The 18,928-nt window shown below is 38.1% G+C and overlaps 2 protein-coding genes across 6 annotated transcripts in view; both read right to left on the reverse strand.

The window, feature by feature from the left end:
* The window catches only part of LOC104092742 (putative disease resistance RPP13-like protein 1), a 99,486-nt gene extending 93,690 nt beyond the window's left edge, over positions 1-5,796 (reverse strand). For 3 of the 4 annotated variants that reach the window (XM_070192676.1, XM_070192678.1, XM_070192677.1), the window contains exons 1-6: positions 5,495-5,796; positions 1,359-5,402; positions 1,166-1,266; positions 934-1,050; positions 454-650; positions 42-197 (exon numbers count right to left, since the gene is read on the reverse strand). In XM_070192676.1, coding sequence (XP_070048777.1) covers positions 1,387-5,400 — 4,014 coding nt within the window. In that variant the 5' untranslated portion in view covers positions 5,401-5,402; positions 5,495-5,796 and the 3' untranslated portion in view covers positions 42-197; positions 454-650; positions 934-1,050; positions 1,166-1,266; positions 1,359-1,386. The remainder of the gene's footprint in view (positions 1-41; positions 198-453; positions 651-933; positions 1,051-1,165; positions 1,267-1,358; positions 5,403-5,494) is intronic. The other variant, XM_070192679.1, reaches the window with a different exon arrangement.
* LOC104088648 (putative disease resistance RPP13-like protein 1) overlaps positions 1-18,928 on the reverse strand; it is a 140,136-nt gene that overhangs the window by 97,333 nt on the left and 23,875 nt on the right. The gene's annotated exons all lie outside the window — the stretch shown is intronic.

Raw genomic sequence — 18,928 nt, forward strand, 5'->3', positions numbered from 1 at the left:
CTGACAAAATAGCTTATGTTAATAAGAGGATAGATGCATACTGAAGTGATGGAGAAGGGCAACTCTCCTTTAGCAAAGTTTGTGTCCCAAGGCAGATGATGGTACGGAGATGGCCAGCACTTTACAGATATTCGACACGATCTGGGTGTGGGTGAGGATACGCACCAGGATTGGCCAATTCACCAAGTGTGCATTGACTACAACAATTACAAAGTAAGTACAGGTTGGCCAGGTTTTTGGTTTCAACTCTTAGCTTGGTTTTATATATGCATAAATAATTCATGTTGTACAGGATGTGATTGGAGAATAGAAACAGGGAAACAGAAGGACGAATAACTTTCACGACAAAAATAAATGATGCACAGCAGTGTAAGAGATTAAAAAGAAATTTAATGAAAAAGCAAAAGAAGTTTTAAAAAATAAATAACAATATTTATTTGGAGAATCACTTACCTTGATAATACCACCAATGATCTTGTATGATATATATATACCCATACAATGGGAATTTGAGCAATTATTGGCCACTCTTCCAGTTTCATAATTTTGAAATGTGGTTTGAGCAGTGAACAACCAACACAGTGCATACACAATCGTTAAGTTGAGGTCAGATAATCAATGAGCTAGAGTAGCTAATTGTCACCAAAATCCTGACAAAGAAAGAAAAACGATCGTTAAGTTGAGATCAGATAATCATACAAAATAGCACTAACATTGTGCTGATGCTTTTAGATGTTAAATTATGGAATACAAACTATCTGTCTCGTATGCCTTTGAACTGCCAGTAGAGCACTAGGCGATATAACTGATACTAGCAAATGACTAGTCATTTTAATTGTTGTTCAAACATTGCATAGAATTTTTCACTGACTGATTAAAGAGAACTAATGCCGGCAAATTACACACAAAAGAGAAGTATGATTCTTTACTTACATTCTGATGACAGATCACAGTTGAGGTCATTGCTTATTCAATAGAGAATATCAGCACAACTTTCCTTTCACCAACTGAGTAAGGAGTTGTAATAGCTTACAAGAAGTTACCAAAATCCTAACAAAGAATATAAAATTGCTAAGTTGAGATGATAATCATACATAACAGTATTAATATGGTCTTATATTTTTATGGATAGGAAACAAATATTCTGTCTCCTGTACAGCTGTACCTTTGAGTAGGAAATTAAAAATAGATTTTACACGTCCAAAGTGAAGATGCTTCCTCTGTTTCATAGTGGCAATAGTCTCTTCACACTGCTCAACAAGATTTCTAACAAAGGAAAAGAATTAACAGAAAAGCAAAGAGAAGTAACGAAAAATAAAAAGCTACTTGAAAAGAAAAAAAGAAAAAGAATAACTTACATCTGTTAGAACACGTTCGTTTTAATCATCACAGGTATTCCCGATCGATATGTATGGTGGGAATATGAGCAATATTTGGCCAGTAATCCCCCTTCTCAAATTCTAGGAGTGGGTTGAGCAATGGGCACAAAGAAATATTTAGTTTAGAGATGGAAGAGGGCATCCCTTTTACTGGAAGAGATTGGAGTTTAGGGCAATCCGAGATTTCCAGCTTAGAGAGGGAGGGCAGCACTGATTCTGGAAGAGGTTGGAGATTACGGCAACTCGAGATGGTCAGCTCAGAGAGGGAGGAGGGCAGCACTGATTCTGGAATAGATTTGAGTTGATCGCAGTAGTCGATCTGTAGACGTTGAAGCGAGGTGAGGCGTCGAAGACCTTTGGTCGATAGTGAATGGAGATCATCATGGTCATATAATCTAAGCTGAGAAAGAGATGAGGGAAGCCCTTCTTCCAACAGTGACTGAATTTGAGGTAAATTAGAAGTAGATAGATATTCAAGAGAGGTGAGGCTTTTGAGAACTTGGCTGCTTAATGTTTTCAGATTTTTTATCCAAAGAGTTCGAATAGAGCAAGGCAACTCCCAATTTTCACCAGCAGGAATCTCTTCGTCACTACCATCATGGATGATGTTTAACACTGTGAGACAGGGGAGTCTCTGTAAACCCCACTCCTTTCGCCCATTCACCAGTTTCTTGCAACCGTTGATCTGAAGGACTTGTAAATTGGAGGGCAATCCTCCTTCAGGAAAGGACTCTATTTCTGGACACTTATTCAGATATAGTTTCTTAAGAGATGGAAGGAGTTCCTTCATATGTTCTGGCAGCGACTTCAACTTCTCGCAGTTGCTAATATCCAAAGTTGACGTCGTTTGAGCCACCGAAAGTATTTCAAGATTCTCACATCCATAAATTATGAGATCTTCAGCCCCGTTGGGAATCAAAAGCCTTGTAAGGCTGTGGCAACTTCTTACTTTCAAAGAGCGTGCTTGTGGGACCAACTCAGGTGATATCTCATTTATAGAATCACATCCTTCCAGTTCCAATTTCTCCAGAAACATGTTACTTCCTCCAGAAATCACATCACCAACTGATGACTCCAATTTCAATTTCCCACAATAATTTAACTTTATTTCCTTCAAGGTATTTGGCATACGGCTAAAAGGCAAGGAGGTAAGAGACTGACAATTGTAAATATCTAATTCAACTATCTGTTTCATTCTCTGAAGTTGAGACAAAAACAGTTCAGCATGATCAAAAAGAAGTCCAACCTTAGGAGAACCTATAACTTTAAACTTTTTTAGAATTGAAAGTTGTATAGGTATCTCCAGATTGAGTTCCCGACAATTTAAAATTGTCAAACTTGTGAGAGAACAAAGATTTTCAGGAAACCTTCCAATCAACTTGGGGCAATTTTTAATTGAAAGATTCTGAAGTATAGGAAACTCTCCATTCCCTAGTACGTGCCACTGCTTCCACTCCAACATCTCTGCAAATTCAAGTCGCTCTAGAGAGTTAAAAGGCTTTTTGGAGGATGAACTACCATAGAATTCGTCAGTCACATCTGTTATTCGACGCATCCCTCGAATTGCAAGGAATTTCAAAGAAGGAAGTTGTCCTAATGCTGGCAAGGAATAACAGTCCTTGCAGTTGCTTAGAGACAATTCCACCAGCTCAGAAAATGAATAATCAGCTAGCCAATTTGGAAAATTTGTCCCTCTATATCCGTTGATCTCGAGTTCTTTTATGTTTGGATTTGGATGTAGCTCACCAAGTATGTCTCTTTCATTTTGTGAACTGTCCGCAATACTTACACTCCACTCCAATGCTAACTTTTCAATATGTTCCTTTCCTCTCATGTATGCCTTCAAAGCTTCCCTTCTGTCGGCCACATTTTGCAACTCTAGAATAGATAGAGATCCATATAAGTTATGTAGTTCACCCAAATCTTCCAATCTCCAACCACTGCAATCACCTAGAAGAAATTTAGCTCCCAATAACACACGGATGCTTTTCAACTTGCTCGGATGTAGCAACGTCTTCAAGCGAGGAGTGTCTCTAATATCAAGGTGACGCAAGTTTATCAACTTTTCCATCTGCTGCGGTAACTCCTCGAGGAATTCACAAGATGATAAGAGAAGTGTCTCTAAGTTATAGAGTACACAAATGGAATCTGGTAACTGCTCTATTTTTGTCCAAGAAAGATCCAAAAATCTTAGGAGCTTTAATTCAATAAACAAGACATTCGGTAACTCGTTGATATGATAACGAGACAATGATAGTGCCCTTAAGGATGTTAGTCTTGGCAATATATTATGCAACACCCTCTTACTTAGAGTTGGACCATAGAGTTCGATACTGTTGATTGGAAGCAATGTCCTGAGCTGCTCCAATTTGTAGAGAGGTTTCAACTTTTCAAAGTCACCATAGCCCATTGAATAGGACACATGCCGACTTTGTTTCAACATATGAGACTCTTGGTACTCTTCCAACCTAACACAAAGTTTTGAAGATGCAACTTGGGCCAAATCATTAACAAGGTCATGCATTAAGAATTCCTCTGCATTATATTTAGAAGAATTTGGGACCCTTTCGAAAAGTGATCTTGATTGCAACTCGAGAAAGAATAGGTTGCCTATATCTTCAATTGTTTCATTTTTTTGCAACCCCTGTACTAGACCATTAGCAATCCACAACTGAATGACTTGTTTTTTCCTAAATGGATAATCTTTCGGAAATATTGCACAGTAGGAAAAGCATTGCTTCAAATGCACGGGAAGATCATTGTAGCTCAACATCAACGCTGGTAATACGCTTTTGTCTGGCAGCTCCCATATTTCACTTGTCAAAATGCGTCTCCACTCTTCAATCTTTGATTTGGACCGTAACAAACCAGCAAGTGTCTTTAGTGCTAAAGGTAAACCTTTGCACTTTTTTGCAATTTGTTTTCCTACCTCTTCAAGTTCTGGATGTTCCTTGGGATCTCTGTTTTCAAATGCATGTCTTTTGAATAAAGGCCAAGAGAATTCGCTAGAAAGAATCTCCATGATAATTGGCCGACTAACCATCATCTCGGCAACACTCTCCTTACGTGTCGTCACAATGATCTTACTTCCAATTTCTCCTTGTGCAAAAGGAATTCTCAAGTCATCCCACTCAATGTAGTTGTCATTCCAAATATCATCTAAAACAAAAAGAAACTTTTTTCCTTTTATGCTTTCCTTCATTTTGATTTGAAGCTGATTAAAATTGTTATCAACCGTCAAGTTGGATGAACCAATTTCTTGAAGTAATCCTTTTGTTATTCTAGAAGCATCATATGGTTCAGACACACAGAACCAAGCTTTCAAATCAAAATGATGCTTCAACTTCTCGTTATGGTACACAGTTTTAGCAAGTGTTGTCTTGCCAACCCCCGCCATTCCAACAATAGGAATTACACCATACGTTTTTCCATCGGCATCAACAGACAATAAACGGTGAACCAATGTCTCTATTTCAGTCTGCCTACCAAAGATATCAGATTCATCAACCAAACATGATGTAGGTACTCTAGTTTCTTGTTTACCGGGAAAACAATAGTCCTTTAGGCCAAGACAAGCAATTTGCTTTTGCAACTCCTCCAATGTTTTAGTGGTGCCTTCCAACTTCTCCTTTATGTTAAGAAAAAATTCATCACTCAAGCACAAGTTGAGGTCACTTACCTGCTGGTTGCTTGCTTCTGCATGATTTTGATGCTGACCTTCCACCTTAACTCTCAGGACTTCATAATTGATTTCTTCAATTAAGTTTTCAGCACTGTCCACAGCATCCCGAAGTTCATTAAGCCACTGACTCACGTTTGGATTTGATGCCTTCTTATTCTCTGCATCACGTACCAGAACCCGGAAACCAGACAAAGTCCTCCTTAGCTTCTCTAAGAATTGAAAATCATGCTTTTGCCTCTGAAACATCTTGAGCAGCTCACCCTTAGGAGCAAGCCTATCAAAGAGAACACTCAAAGCTGAAGATAGAAATGCACCACCAACTGCTAAGCCAATCTTCATTTCTGAAAGATGCAAAGAAAAACAAGAAAATCACAAAATGATCAAGAATTTGCAGAAGATTAAGAATTCTATCTTAAAATAGTCTTAGTTTTACCTGTTCAACGCTAAGAGTAATATATGCAAACAAGAATGCTCAGAGTATATGATTTAGCAAAAGTAATAACTTGTGCTTCTTATTTATTTTCAAAAAGCATGACTTCATAATTGAGGCAAGAAAGGGATATGGTGGGGCACTGAAATGATATAAAGTACTGTAGTATGCCTTTTGCTCATATCATGAAAAATGTTATAGAAATTGTGGAAATTTAAATCACTGTTAAATTATTGCTGAAATTCCTATGAGATACTCTACGCTCTGCATGCTTGAAATGTTCCTTTTCTTATCATTTTTCCAAGTTCAAGTTTCTATGAGGTTGTAAATGATTTTCATGCAATATTCCCTTTGAAGATGTAAATAATGGTAGGAAAATAATTAATGGTGGCTTTAAATACTAACCGTTTAGTCACTATCTTTAAAAACATTTATCCGATCGTATGTTGTAGCTAAGTGTTATTAATGACAGAATTTCAGAATAATTTGACAAAATCAATTGAAAGAGACAGCTAAATCTTGGAATTCCTTAATATCATATTTTAGAAAGTATTAGAGCTTGAGAATTGAAGAAGCATGGTATAAGCTTTTTTGCAGATAAGGATTAAATAACCTTAGGTGTCTTAAACAAATATTACTTATCTTGAAATTGAAATAATCTTTACAGAAAATATTATTTTAGCGTATTAATTTTTAGATAATATAAAGAAGTATATATAGTATACTAATTGTGTGTTATAGGGAGAATTTACGCTGCGGGGACGCTCCAAAATATTATTTTACCCACATTGGATCCTCCAAAAATTAATCCACTACTTTTGGAGGATCTGACATGTACCCAACGACATTTTCGAAGAGTTCGAGTAACATAGTAAAATATTTTTTCTTCTATAGACTATATTGATCATTCATTACTATTACGACGTTTGTTTTGCGTTGTATAGTTGGATGTCATAGAAAGAGAAAAGGACAAGAGTAATATTTTTATTTCTTCTCTTTTTCAATCTTTTTCCTTTTCTCTTTAAGCATCTCTGTTTTCATACTGAAAAGGTTAAAAAAAAGAATATATTTTCTTACGGTTTAACATATTTTTGAATAGTGAAAACATTAAGAGGAAAAAGAAATTACGAATAAAGTTATAGTAAGAGTTAGGAGAATAAAGTGAGAAATGATAGGTTGTGCCCAATGTTTTTCGAATATTTAAAAATAACAATTGAAATCTATCTGCTTACTCTTGGAATCAATCCTCATCCAACAATTTGAAAAGTTATATTATGTGTGATGGAAAAGTTATAGTATGAGATTCCTCTCACATTTTTGCCAGGTGATTTTGGGTCCCACATTTTAGCAAAAGAATTGGCCAAAGAATCCAGCCCTTTCGTTTCTAATTTTCTTCTTACTTTTGTTTCCATCAACCGAAATTCATACTCTCCCTTATTCATCTGCATATCCAAATATACCAAACGAACATGCAAACCAAAACCAAGTTGCAACGTAGGAGCGGCTCAATAGATTATGGCTAATTTGCCAAAAGTGACTGTGCACAATTACATAAAACATATTGACTAAAATATCAGAGAAAATGAAGGTCCTTTTAGCATAGCAAGCCCTTTCTTCTTCAGTTGAGACTGAGATCACTTTTATATTTGACATATTTGTGTTGTTGAAGATGCTCGGACATGAAGCATCTAATTTCTTCTATCCTTTGCTCCTGCATCTTTGACATGAAGATGCTCGGACATGAAGTCTTCGTGTACAGGTAACTCACAGATGTCGGGGCTGGTAAGGAGTACCTGGATCTGCATAAAACGATGTGCATAAGCGTAGTATGAGTACACCACAACGGTACCCAATAAGTGCCAAGCCTAACATCGGTAGAGTAGTGACGAGGTCAGGTGAGACCCTACTGGAAAATAATAATTGCATGGTAAAATGTTTAACAATATAATAAAATAAAATGACCATGGACATGAATCAAGTAGCATGTCACCATTTAATTACACAAAATAATGGCAAATAATATCTCGTGGAATCAAAACAGAATTCCTTTCAACTTTAAGAAAATCACAACAAATAATCAAAGGCAACTGCGGCCATAAATCAATATCAACAAGGGCACTCCCGAGGTACCGCCTCGTAGTCCCAAATCATAAATAAATTCACAATATCTCATTTTCTTATCTCACCACGGGAGCATTCACAATTTATTTTAAAGAAAAATAATTTCCCGAAATAGCATCCCGCGTTTTAGCAATGCTTATCACACCACATCTAGTAATTCCCCCTACTAGCCACGCGTATTAAGCCACTCTTATCTCAACGCATGCATTTCAATACCCAGACCTTATACCACCGCATGCATATCAACATCACAATATATCACAATTTGGACCTCAAGTGCTCAAATAATTTAACTTGCCAAAATACTTCAACAACAATATTTTTCCACAATAAAGAGCTCACGGCTCATGCCGACATAAATTATCAATAATATTTTTCCACAATAAAGAGCTCACGGCTCCATCACAATGAGTACGAAAATCTTACAAAATATTCAGGAATAAATAACTCAGCAAAATAATATTTCGAAATCTTTAATACGTTGCTTCAGTACCAAATTTAAAAATGTCAAATACTTCATATTAATAATATTGAATTTAAAGAAAATCAACTTCAAATAATGCACAAAATAAAAGAAATCAAGTTTCAACTAAACAAGTAAACCAATTAGCAGAAAAAGGTCAAGCAACTTTAAAATAGAAACATTAAATCAATGATGAAGAATATATTAGAATAAAATAGATTAATTAATGCGCAACAGTGACCTACACAATTTAAAAATATAATCTTTCACATTTAGCCCGTGTACACACTCGTCACCTCATGTACACGACTTTCAACACATTACAATTTATCACTTCAATACCAATCATAGGGGAGATTTTCCTATACAAGGTTAGACAAGCCACTTACATCGACTTGCTCCAATTTAATCAAGTAGTATTTTTTTCCTCGATTTTACGACTCCGATAGAATCGAATCTAGTCATAATTAATTCAATACAGTCAACAAAAATTATAGAAATCAATTTCATAAGAAAATACTATATTTTTCAATAAAATCCGAAATTAGCTCAAAAATCGACAGTTGGGCCCACGTCTCGGAATCCGGCGAAACTCACAGAATCCGACAACCCATTAATTATGAGTCTAACCATACCAGTTTCACTCAAATTCGACTCCGAATCGATACCGAAATCCCAAAAATTCGTTTTTATGAGATTTCTAAATGTTTCTCAAAATTTCAATCTCAAAGCATTATTTAAATGGTGAAAACAATGATATATTCGTGTATATTGACCAAATTCGAGTTAGATTCACTTACCCCATTGTTTTTCCTTGAAAATATATTAAAATCGCCTCTCTTCAAGCTCCAATTCGTCAAATATGGCAAATGGGACGAAGTCCCCTGTTTTATAACTTACAGATCTGTCGAGGCTGCCTTTGATCTTGGACCTCGATCTTGTGCCTCGGTCCTGGGGCTCGATCATGGACCTCGGTCATGTACCCCGATTTTGATAGATAAAGGAAAAACCAGATCAGCCAAAAAAGACCAGCAAACTCAACTTCAATAGTCTCCCAACTTCAATTCTTGATCTGTTAACCATCCGAAACTCACTCGAGGCCCCCGGGGCCTCAACCAAATACACAAACAAATCCTAAAATATCATACAAACTTATTTGAAATAACAAATCGCATCAAACAACGCTAAAATCACAAATCACACCCCAATTCAAGTTTAATGAAACTTAAGAATTTCCAACTTCTACATTCGATGTCGAAACCTATCAAATCAAGTCCGATTGACCACTAATTTTGTACACAAGTCGTAAATAAAATAACGGAGCTATAAAAGTTTTTGGAACTGGATTTCAACCTCGATATCAAAAAGTCAACTCCCCGGTCAAACTTCCAAACTTAAATTCCTATTTTAGCCATTTCAAGCCTAATTTCCCTACGGACTTCCAAATAAAATTTCGATCACGCTCCTAAGTCCAAAATCACCATATAGAGCGGTTGGAGTCATCAAAATTCTATTCCGGTGTCGTTTGGACAATATTCGACATCCGGTCACTATTTGACTTATGCTTTTAAAACCTTTAATATTTTATCAAAATTCCATATCTCGGGTTAGGGACCTCAGAATTTGATTCTGGGCATACGCCCAAGTCCCAAATCACGATACGGACCTATTAAAACTGTCAAAATACTGATCCGAGTCCATTTGCTTAAAATGTTGACCAAAGTCTACTCAGTTGAGTTTTAAATCTCTAATTCACATTTTAATCCATTTTCACATAAAAACTTTCTGAAAAATTTTACGGACTGCGCACGCAAGTCGAGTAATGATAAATAGTGCTTTTCGAGGTCTTAGAATACATAATTAATTATTAACTTTAAAAATGACATTTTGGGTCATCACATTCTCCACCTCTAAAACAAACGTTCGTCCTCGAACGGAGTTAGAAAAAGTACCTGAGCTGGTGAATAAGTGTGGATAACAGTTGCGCATATCATGCTCGGTCTCCTAAGTCGCCTCCTCGACCGGATGACTCCCTCCACTGAACCTTCACGGAAGCAATGTTCTTTCACCTCAACTTTCGAACCTACCAATCTAAAATAGCCACTGGTTCCTCAACATAAGATAGATCCTTGCCCAACTGAACCGAACTGAAGTCTAACACATGAGACGAATCACCGTGATATTTTCGAAGCATAAAAACATGGAATACCAGGTGAATTGCAGAGAGACTAGGTGGTAGTACAAGTCTGTAAGCCACCTCTCCAACTCTCTCAAGAATCTCAAAAGGTCCAATATACCTAGGCTCAAATTGCCCTTCTTCCCGAACCTCATCACCCCTTCATAGGCGAAACCCGGAGCAGGACCCGTTCACCAACCATGAATGAAATATCACGAACCTTCCGATCCGAATAACTCTTCTGTCTAGATTGGGCTGTACGAAGTCGATCTTGAATCAACTTAACCTTTTCCAGGGCATCCTGAACCAAGTATGTACCCAATAGCCTAGCCTTGCCCGGTTCGAACCAACCCACTGGAGACCGACACCTCCTACCATACAAGGACTCATACAGAGCCATATGAATGCTCGACTAGTAACTGTTGTTGTAAGCAAACTCAGCAAGTGGTAAGAACTGGTCTCAAGCACTCCCAAAATCTATCACACACGCACGAGGCATATCCTCCAGTATTTGAATAGTGCACGTGAGCACGCGATTTTTTGCCCGACGGAAAATACTCCTATAACTTTAAAATATGTTTTTCTAATTATTTTAATTTTTATAGAATTTTTAGGAATTTCTTGTTAATTGTTGCTTGCATTTAGTTGCGTATTTAACATTTTAAAATCATGAGAAAATACCAAAAATGTCTAAAACATTTCATGCATAGCATTTTAGGTCTTAATTGCATTTAGGATTTAATTACATAAGTTAATTGCGTTATTAAACAAAAAATCAAAAAAATATTGTTCATTTTTACATTTTAGCTTTTAGTTTTAAAATTAGTAATTTCATTTCTTTAGTTTTAAGTTAATTAATTATTTAAGCGGTAGACATAGATAATTAAGTTTAATTCTATAAATTAGTCTAAGTTAGGACTTAATTAGGATTTTTAATTAATTTTGAAAATTTCTTTTTTTTAAAAAGAAAGAAAGCAAAGAAAAGAAAAGAGGCCCTTTTTAGCCTTAAAATCGGACTGGGCCAAAAGCTCTCAATGGCCCAAATACCCCACAAATCGCCTAGCCCAACTCTTTAAACATGCCTGACTCGCCGACCAAACCCATTAACCCACCCTAATTTCCCCTTTAATCTTAGCCACTCATCCCACTCAGATCCAATGGCCCCAGTTAATTCCCTCACCCCAAATATAAACCAAATCTTAACCTAATTCCTAACAACCCTAATTCCCCCACCAGCCGCACCCTTTCTTCACCAAATGCCTCTGCCCGCCTCAACGCCACCCAATTCCCCACATGATCCATTCCTCATCTCCTTTCTCCACGCCACTCTAATCCTAACGGATTTCTGACAAGAAACAGAATTATTCCTTTCGGATTTTACGCTTTCTCTTTCTTTCTCTTTCAGATTCATTTTTTGTTTGGTGATATAGGAAAACTGTGGGGCGTAGGATCGAGTTACATTCGATCTACTCCCTACATCTGTCTTATCTGGTCAATTTAGGGATTTTTGAGAGCAGGGGAAGAAGATTGGAGAGGGCCATACAAATTGAAGAACTATATTATTATTATTATTATTATTTTTGTTTTGTATTTTTTTTTGGAATTTAAACTAAACTGTTAAAACAAAATTCAAAAAAATAAAGAGAAGTCCTTTTCTGAAACTCTAATTTTCCCCAAAAAACTTTTGTTCTCCGTTCTTCTTCCTTCTCCTTTAAACCTCTCCCCTTTTGTGTTTCTTCTCCTTTATACAAAACAAAAAAAATAATAATATAGTTCTTCAATTTCTCCTTCGACTTGGTTTCTTCATTGGCTTTACTTTGGATTTCGGGTGTCAAGTATGGAATTCGATTGAGTCGTTTGTCGACTCGAGTTTTGTTCGAGGTTCGTTTGAGGCAGTGGGAGTTAGAGTTCAAACATTCCGGATTCCGGTCGTGTGGTTCTATGTTTCTTCGGTTTCTTGTGGTTGTTTTCTCGTTCGGATTTTGGATTCAGAATATTGTAGCCGAAATTCCTACTTTTTCCTATTGAAAGAAATTTACATCCATCAGGTTTGTTCCTCTCCCCTTTTGTGTTTGTTCTGGTGTTATTAAAATATGATAAAAGCCTGGGTTAGGGTATTTGAGTGTTTTAATTTCAGTTCATATAAGAAAAATAAACGAGTGATTGTTTGTCAAAATGGCAGCTCTTATGTTTTGATCTGTTTGGCTATGATATGAGTGACTTGTCTAATTTTTGACAGATTTTAAGTTAAGCTTCAAGCGTAGTCATTCTTGCCGTGATGGTTCCATGCTTTGCATATTGCTAGCTGTTTGTCTGTTATTTCAGTTGTAAACGATGTCAAAATCGAGTTGTTTCGCCGAAATGTGTATGTGTTGGTTCATTTTTATTTTCTTCTCTAGTTGAAGCCTCTTCGCGTATTCTAAAAGTCAGATATATTATTCAATCTCTCGGAGTTGAAAGATTTCTCGCATGATTGCTAAATTTGAATGCCGATTCGAAATGGTTCTTGGTGATTATAGGTCCATCATTTAGTTAGGCTGCTAAGTTTGAGATTGTTCGAGCTTAAGGACTGGTGTGTCACTTGTATATACTGCAGAACTTTGTTTCGTTTTTCTTTATCCTTGAGCATGCAATTTTAGTGATTGGTGACTTTGATGTTATTTGCTAGTTTGTTATCAATTGAGCCTAATGAATTAGGGGTATTTAGCGCATGTCATATTTATTTTGAGTTCAGGGGAGTCATTTTCTTTTTGTACTAATGGTATTAGTCTCCACCGTTTTGTGAGTTCAAGTGTTCTGTTAAATATTTTCTTAATGGGTTTAAAGTGCCAATTAGTTCAGATATGTTTGGCTTTAATAGGAGGCATTGAACTATGTGTGGAATTGGGTCGATAGTGGTGCCAATTATTTAGTTTACTAGCCCCTCTATGTGTCATGACCTAATGTTCTTCTTTGAATACATCTGAGGATTTTTAGAAGTCCATGGCGTGAATGGCATTCGAAAAGGATTGTTGTGGGGTTTTATTTTTATGACACTGATTGAAGTAATTTCCTCTTGGAGAATTCATTAGGATGAACTTAGCTTTAAAGTTCGGTCATATCGTGTAGTTTGGGTAATTCGTTGTTTGTTAATAAATTTCAAGATTAGCTTTCTTTATTCTTTTAGTATTCTTTTGTGTTCCTGATGCTTTGGTAGAAGTTTTGAATGGTTATTGGGCCGTGGGTGCGGGGAATGACCAAAGCCCATTAGTAATTAATAGTTCTCATATTTTAGGATTGAGTTTGGTCAAATGCATTAAATAAGAAGTTTAAAAGGGAATGAGCATGAAACATCTTTTAGTAAAAGTACTCTATACTCACGAGCCTTTTCACACACAATCACCGAATTTATACAACTAATAAATAATCGTAGCAATGCTTTAGGCGCGCATTTAATCGACTGTCGTAATTGTGTACACGTTCGCGTGACATGATCATGATTTCCCAAAAATAAATCAAACTATGCGTTCACGCAACTTTGGCCAACAATCTTAATATTAATAAAGCGGGACTAATTATGTACACGTACGCGTGACATGATTTTAGCGCACCGAATAAAACGGATTCACACACATGTGATCCGTTTCAAAGATAAATCCATAAGCGCCATATCTAAAAGTGATAAAGGGTAAAATGCACATAGGTTCTGAAATACGTAATTTAATAATTTAATTATGCCATGTATGATTAAAGCGACCGTGCTAAAACCACGGAATCAGGGAGTGCCTAACACCTTCTCCCAGATTAACAGAATTCCTTACTCGGTCTTCTGGTTTCGCAGACTTTAAACAGAGTCAAAATTCCTCGATTTGGGATTTAAAATAAACCGGTGACTTGGGACACCAATAAAATATCCCAAGTGGCGACTTTGATTACACAAATAATCCCATTTCGACTAATGTTACTTTAATTGGAAAAACTCCCCTATCCCCTCGGAAAAAAGGAGGTGTGACAGCTCTGGCAACTCTACTGGGGATAGGGACCCAGAATCTCTGGTTCAGGGTTCAAGAATTCGAGCTTGTTGTTGTGATTTTTACTTGGCTTTATCGATGGTTATTTCTGTATTTGTGGGCCTAATGTGCTAATTGCCGCTCAATTACCGCATTAATATTATTTGAACTGTATTAAATTGTCTTCTTACGCCTCCCTTCTGAGTCTTCTAAAAATATGGTGCACACGTACTCGTGGCTCACTTTTCTGTTAGAGGTCATGCCAAATAAGACGAGGATGGATCAGCCACTAGGCCGGGTAGACTTTCGTTCTCCCGGTATGTCGCTCCCACTTCGGCTCAAGTTGTCCGCTTGGGTAAGTCATGTCTAGAACACACCCCCAGGTTTAAACCTAGAATAACATAGCCTTATGCCGGGTCCCTAGTAGGAACGTTTGTTTGCATCATGTGCATTTGACTTAGGGGACTCAACACAGGAGTTGGGTCCGTCTAGGACAGGTGTACCCGAAATAAAGGCCATCCTGATGCATCTTACCTGCTATGTGTGCATTTATTTCAACTTATTTGTTGACCGGTTAAGAAAATAAAAGAAAAACCAAGAGTGAGGTAGGATAAAAAATTCACCCGGTTCTGAAAATCCAGGTATTTGAAAATGCCTCGAAACTTTTCCAAAATTTTTGAAAAAAAGAGAGAAAATGCATTTCAAAAAATGAAAGTAAATCAATATCATGCTCTTCCAATAATGTCAAAACTGACCGAACTACGCGGGTCTGATGCTCACCGGATGTGAGATACGTAGGCAAACCTCATCGGTACCGACCCTAATTTTTCCAACCAAATAAATAAAGTATGCCTATTGGTCAAAAATAAAACCGACCCAGTTTCGGTTAAGTCTTGCGCCATTTTGCCGGAATAGCCTTAGAATATTTTTAAATTGCCGAAGGGCTAGTCTCGCCAAGAACGGACATGTCTGTCAATAAGCCATCACTTTTTTCATAAAGTTCCTTACCTCGGCCTCAAAACTTTATTTGAAAGTGGGAAGGGGCCATTATTGCAAAGATAACCATTTTGGCCAACGCTGCACAAATAGTCACCTTCACGTGATTTTCCTTGAATTTTTTTTTTTTTTTTTTGCAAAAAAGGTCCGTTGGTCTGTCTTCCGAACTAGAGTCAACCCTAACCCTGACCATTCACAGGTACAAAATGAACACTGTCCAGAACCCACCGTTAAATATTATAGAGCAGGCTCCACTGCAGCTTCAAATGTGGTGGTATGACTTGGATAAAGATGGTCAAGACTGGGTAGTAGAACATTTGGGTGCTCCCACGGATATTATGTAGGTCAAGCCTCGGATTGATCTGATCAAGGCTTTAGTGCCCTTCTGGGATCCCGTTCATAATGTTTTTCGCTTCTCGGACTTTGAGCTCACTCCCACCCTCGAGGAAATAGCAGGATATACTGGTTTCGGCCGGGATTTGAGGAAACAGCAACTTATATTCCCAAGGCCTCCCTCTGTGCGCCGATTCTTCGATATTTTGAACATCAGTAAACAAATAAGGAAGAACAGTGTAAACGATGGATGTTGCTCTTTCTACTTCCTGTACTCCAGGTATGGACATCCAAATGGGTTTAAAACGCATGAAAAGGGGTTGAACAACAAGCAAAGCAAAGATACTTGCAAAATTCATCGTCGCTTTGCCTTTATAGTGGCATTCCTAGGCATCATGGTCTTCCCGAATGAAAAAGGGACGATTGATATCCGTATGGCTAGAATTGCACAAGTCCTAACTACCAAAGAAGATCACACACTTGCTCCACTTATATTGTCGGATATCTATCAGGCATTAACACGGTGCAAGTCTGGGGCGACATTCTTTGAAGGTTGCAATATCCTTCTACAAATGTGGTTAATTGAACATCTTCGCCATCATCCGAAATTTATAAGCTATGGACCAAGCAAGAGCAACTTCATTGAGAGTTATGAGGAGAGGGTAAAAGATTACAACTCTCAAGAAGGGGTTGATGCTTGGATCGCCGACTTGAGAACTTTAAAGGCGAATCAGATTGAGTGGACTTTAGGATGGCTCCGAGTGAGGGAAGTCATACACATGACAACCACAAAGAACTATTTGTTATTGATGGTCTTGAGAAGTGTCCAACCATATGCACCGCAAAGGGTTCTAAGAAAATTGGGAAGATATCAAGTGGTGCCTGAGGATGAAGATTTGAGTGTCCAAGTTATTGAGCTACACCCCGAAGCCTCACTTCCCGAGGCTTTAATCCAACAAATATGGAATGGTTGTCGATACTTAAAAGAGGACACCCAAGTTCCCGATCTCGCAAGAGGAGAAGTAGATCCAAGCTATGCCACATGGTTCGAAAGAAGAAACTGTATTAATGACAAACCAGAGCTCGAGCCTGAAAGGGCCGCCAAAAGGCCTCATATTCAGGCTTTTGATGACAAAGACCGAGAGCGTTTGGCCTGGGGAGGAAAGGAAAAGAAATATCAAGCCACCATCCATGACTTAGAGGAAAAGTTGAGGAACCTTGCATTTGAGAATGACTTATAGGCACAGGTAACCGAAGGTGAAAAGAGAAAATTGACCCGAGAGAACGAGGAGCTCCGAGCCCAACTCCGGGACATGAGGATAGCCGCCGGAACACCTGTAAGGAGCGAAAGAGATGAAAAACTCATCGGCAACTTAAGGATGAAGGTGCATGACTATGCGGCTGACTTGACAAAGGCCGAAAGAGACTTGTTAAATGCTCAAGCAAAGTTGGCCAAAGGTGCAGAAGAACAAGCCATATTAGCCCACCAGTTGAAGCAGAAATATGACAAAGAAGTAGCTATTTTACACAAAAAGTTGGTTGCCCTTGAGAATGAAATGGTCAAGCAAACAAAGGATTTCAAGGCAGAAAGAGAGCATTGCTACGCATTGATTTATCAATTACAAGAAAGCATGCAGCAGTTACAAGACCAAAACAACACAGATGCACAAGTGTTGGAGGCTCGGGCCCAGCAGATTGGACGTTTACTTCAAGAAAAGGGTGTCATCAGAATGAGGATTAAAGAGATAGTTGATTATGTTGTAATGAAATGCCATGAATGTGAAAACATGACCAGGTTTATGTTTTTTGCTTATGTGATGACATTTGTTCGCCAGGTAATGGTTGACCTAGACCACCTTCAAGAAGATATTGCCCGTAGGCCCGTGCGGAGACCGGTCGATGTCCCGCAGGCCCCCGGAGTACCAGTGGAGGCTCTTATGTATTTTTGATTGTTCAGTTTTTGAGTCTGTATTTTACTTTTTAACGAGTTTTATTCGTCTTTGTCAAGGTTGTGTATTGCTTTATTTCGAGTTTGTAGATTTTCTTTTGTTTGTTATCACTACTTTTAAGTCCTTGTTATAGAAAATCCAAAAAGATGTCTTTTATTAATGAAATATTGAACCCCCCCCCCCAAAAAAAAAAAATCCTTCTTTCCTTTTGCATTTATATCCCTGAACTACGTAATGATCTGATTCATGCGGCGTCATGATACGTAGGCAATCCCCATAGGATTCGATCATAGTCATGAAAGAAAATAGAGAAAAGAAAAAAAGAGAGAGAGGAAAAGAAAAAGGGAGGGAAGAAAGAAAAGAGGGACCAAACAAAAGAAGAAAAAAAATGAGAATGAGAATTAAAAGAGCGAAACACAGCAAAAGGAGAGAGAAAAAAATCAAGATTTGAAAATTTGGGAAAAGAGCCGGGATGAAACACATAATTCGTCGCAAAGCATTTAGAAACGTTTAACTGCTCAGGTGCATTGCATCCCCAATATGCGATTCTCTATCTGTTAAATACTTCAAAACTGACCATATTATTGGGTGTGCATAAAAAGACAGGTTCTGTTTAGGTGGTTAGTTTGTTGGCATCCTGGCAAGTCACCCCTATAATACTAGATCAAAGCGCAAGGCAGTCATGACTAGCAAAGAGTCGGACACGGGTGTTGTCGACCCGCCGAGGGAGATTGTAGAATCGGAGTCTGAATTGAAAGAGGAGGTCCACAGGTTGAAGCATCAAATGGCTGAAATGTATCAAGCCTGGATCAGGGGGCATCCTCCACCTTCATTTCCCGCTAACTACACAGAAAATCCCACTTTCATCCCACCACCGACACAAGCCCAGAATCCCACTACCGTTGATCTTTCCCCTCAGCATGCACCGGTTTTTACCCCTTTCCACCACTACCCCGGCACCTCATCCCAAGCTTTCCATGCTCCACCAGCCAAAACAACTACATACCCGGCTCTGACATCTGCTCCTATTTTCGTAGCCCCTCCGCGAGCTACCCTCCACCGATCTTCTAGTGAACCCGCGTTCCAAGCTCCAGATACCCAATATTATGCTCCGTAACCAACTTTCAAAGTCACAGATCGTTATTCCTACACCCCTCACTTTGAACCTCCTATTGAAACTGAGAAACCATCCCAGAACGTGGAGCAGGATGAGATATTCAAGAAAGTGAAGAGTCTAGAGCAATCTTTGAAGAACATGCAAGGGATAGGAAGCCAAGTAAGTGTGGCTTACAAGGATTTATGCTTATTCCCTGATATCCAACTGCCCGTTGGGTTCAAGATGCCAAAGTTTGACCTGTACGATGGACATGGAGATCCCGTGGCCCATTTGAGAGGCTTTTGCAGCAAGAT

This window comes from Nicotiana tomentosiformis, chromosome 1 (assembly GCF_000390325.3).
Source record: "Nicotiana tomentosiformis chromosome 1, ASM39032v3, whole genome shotgun sequence".
Lineage (NCBI taxonomy): Eukaryota > Viridiplantae > Streptophyta > Magnoliopsida > Solanales > Solanaceae > Nicotiana > Nicotiana tomentosiformis.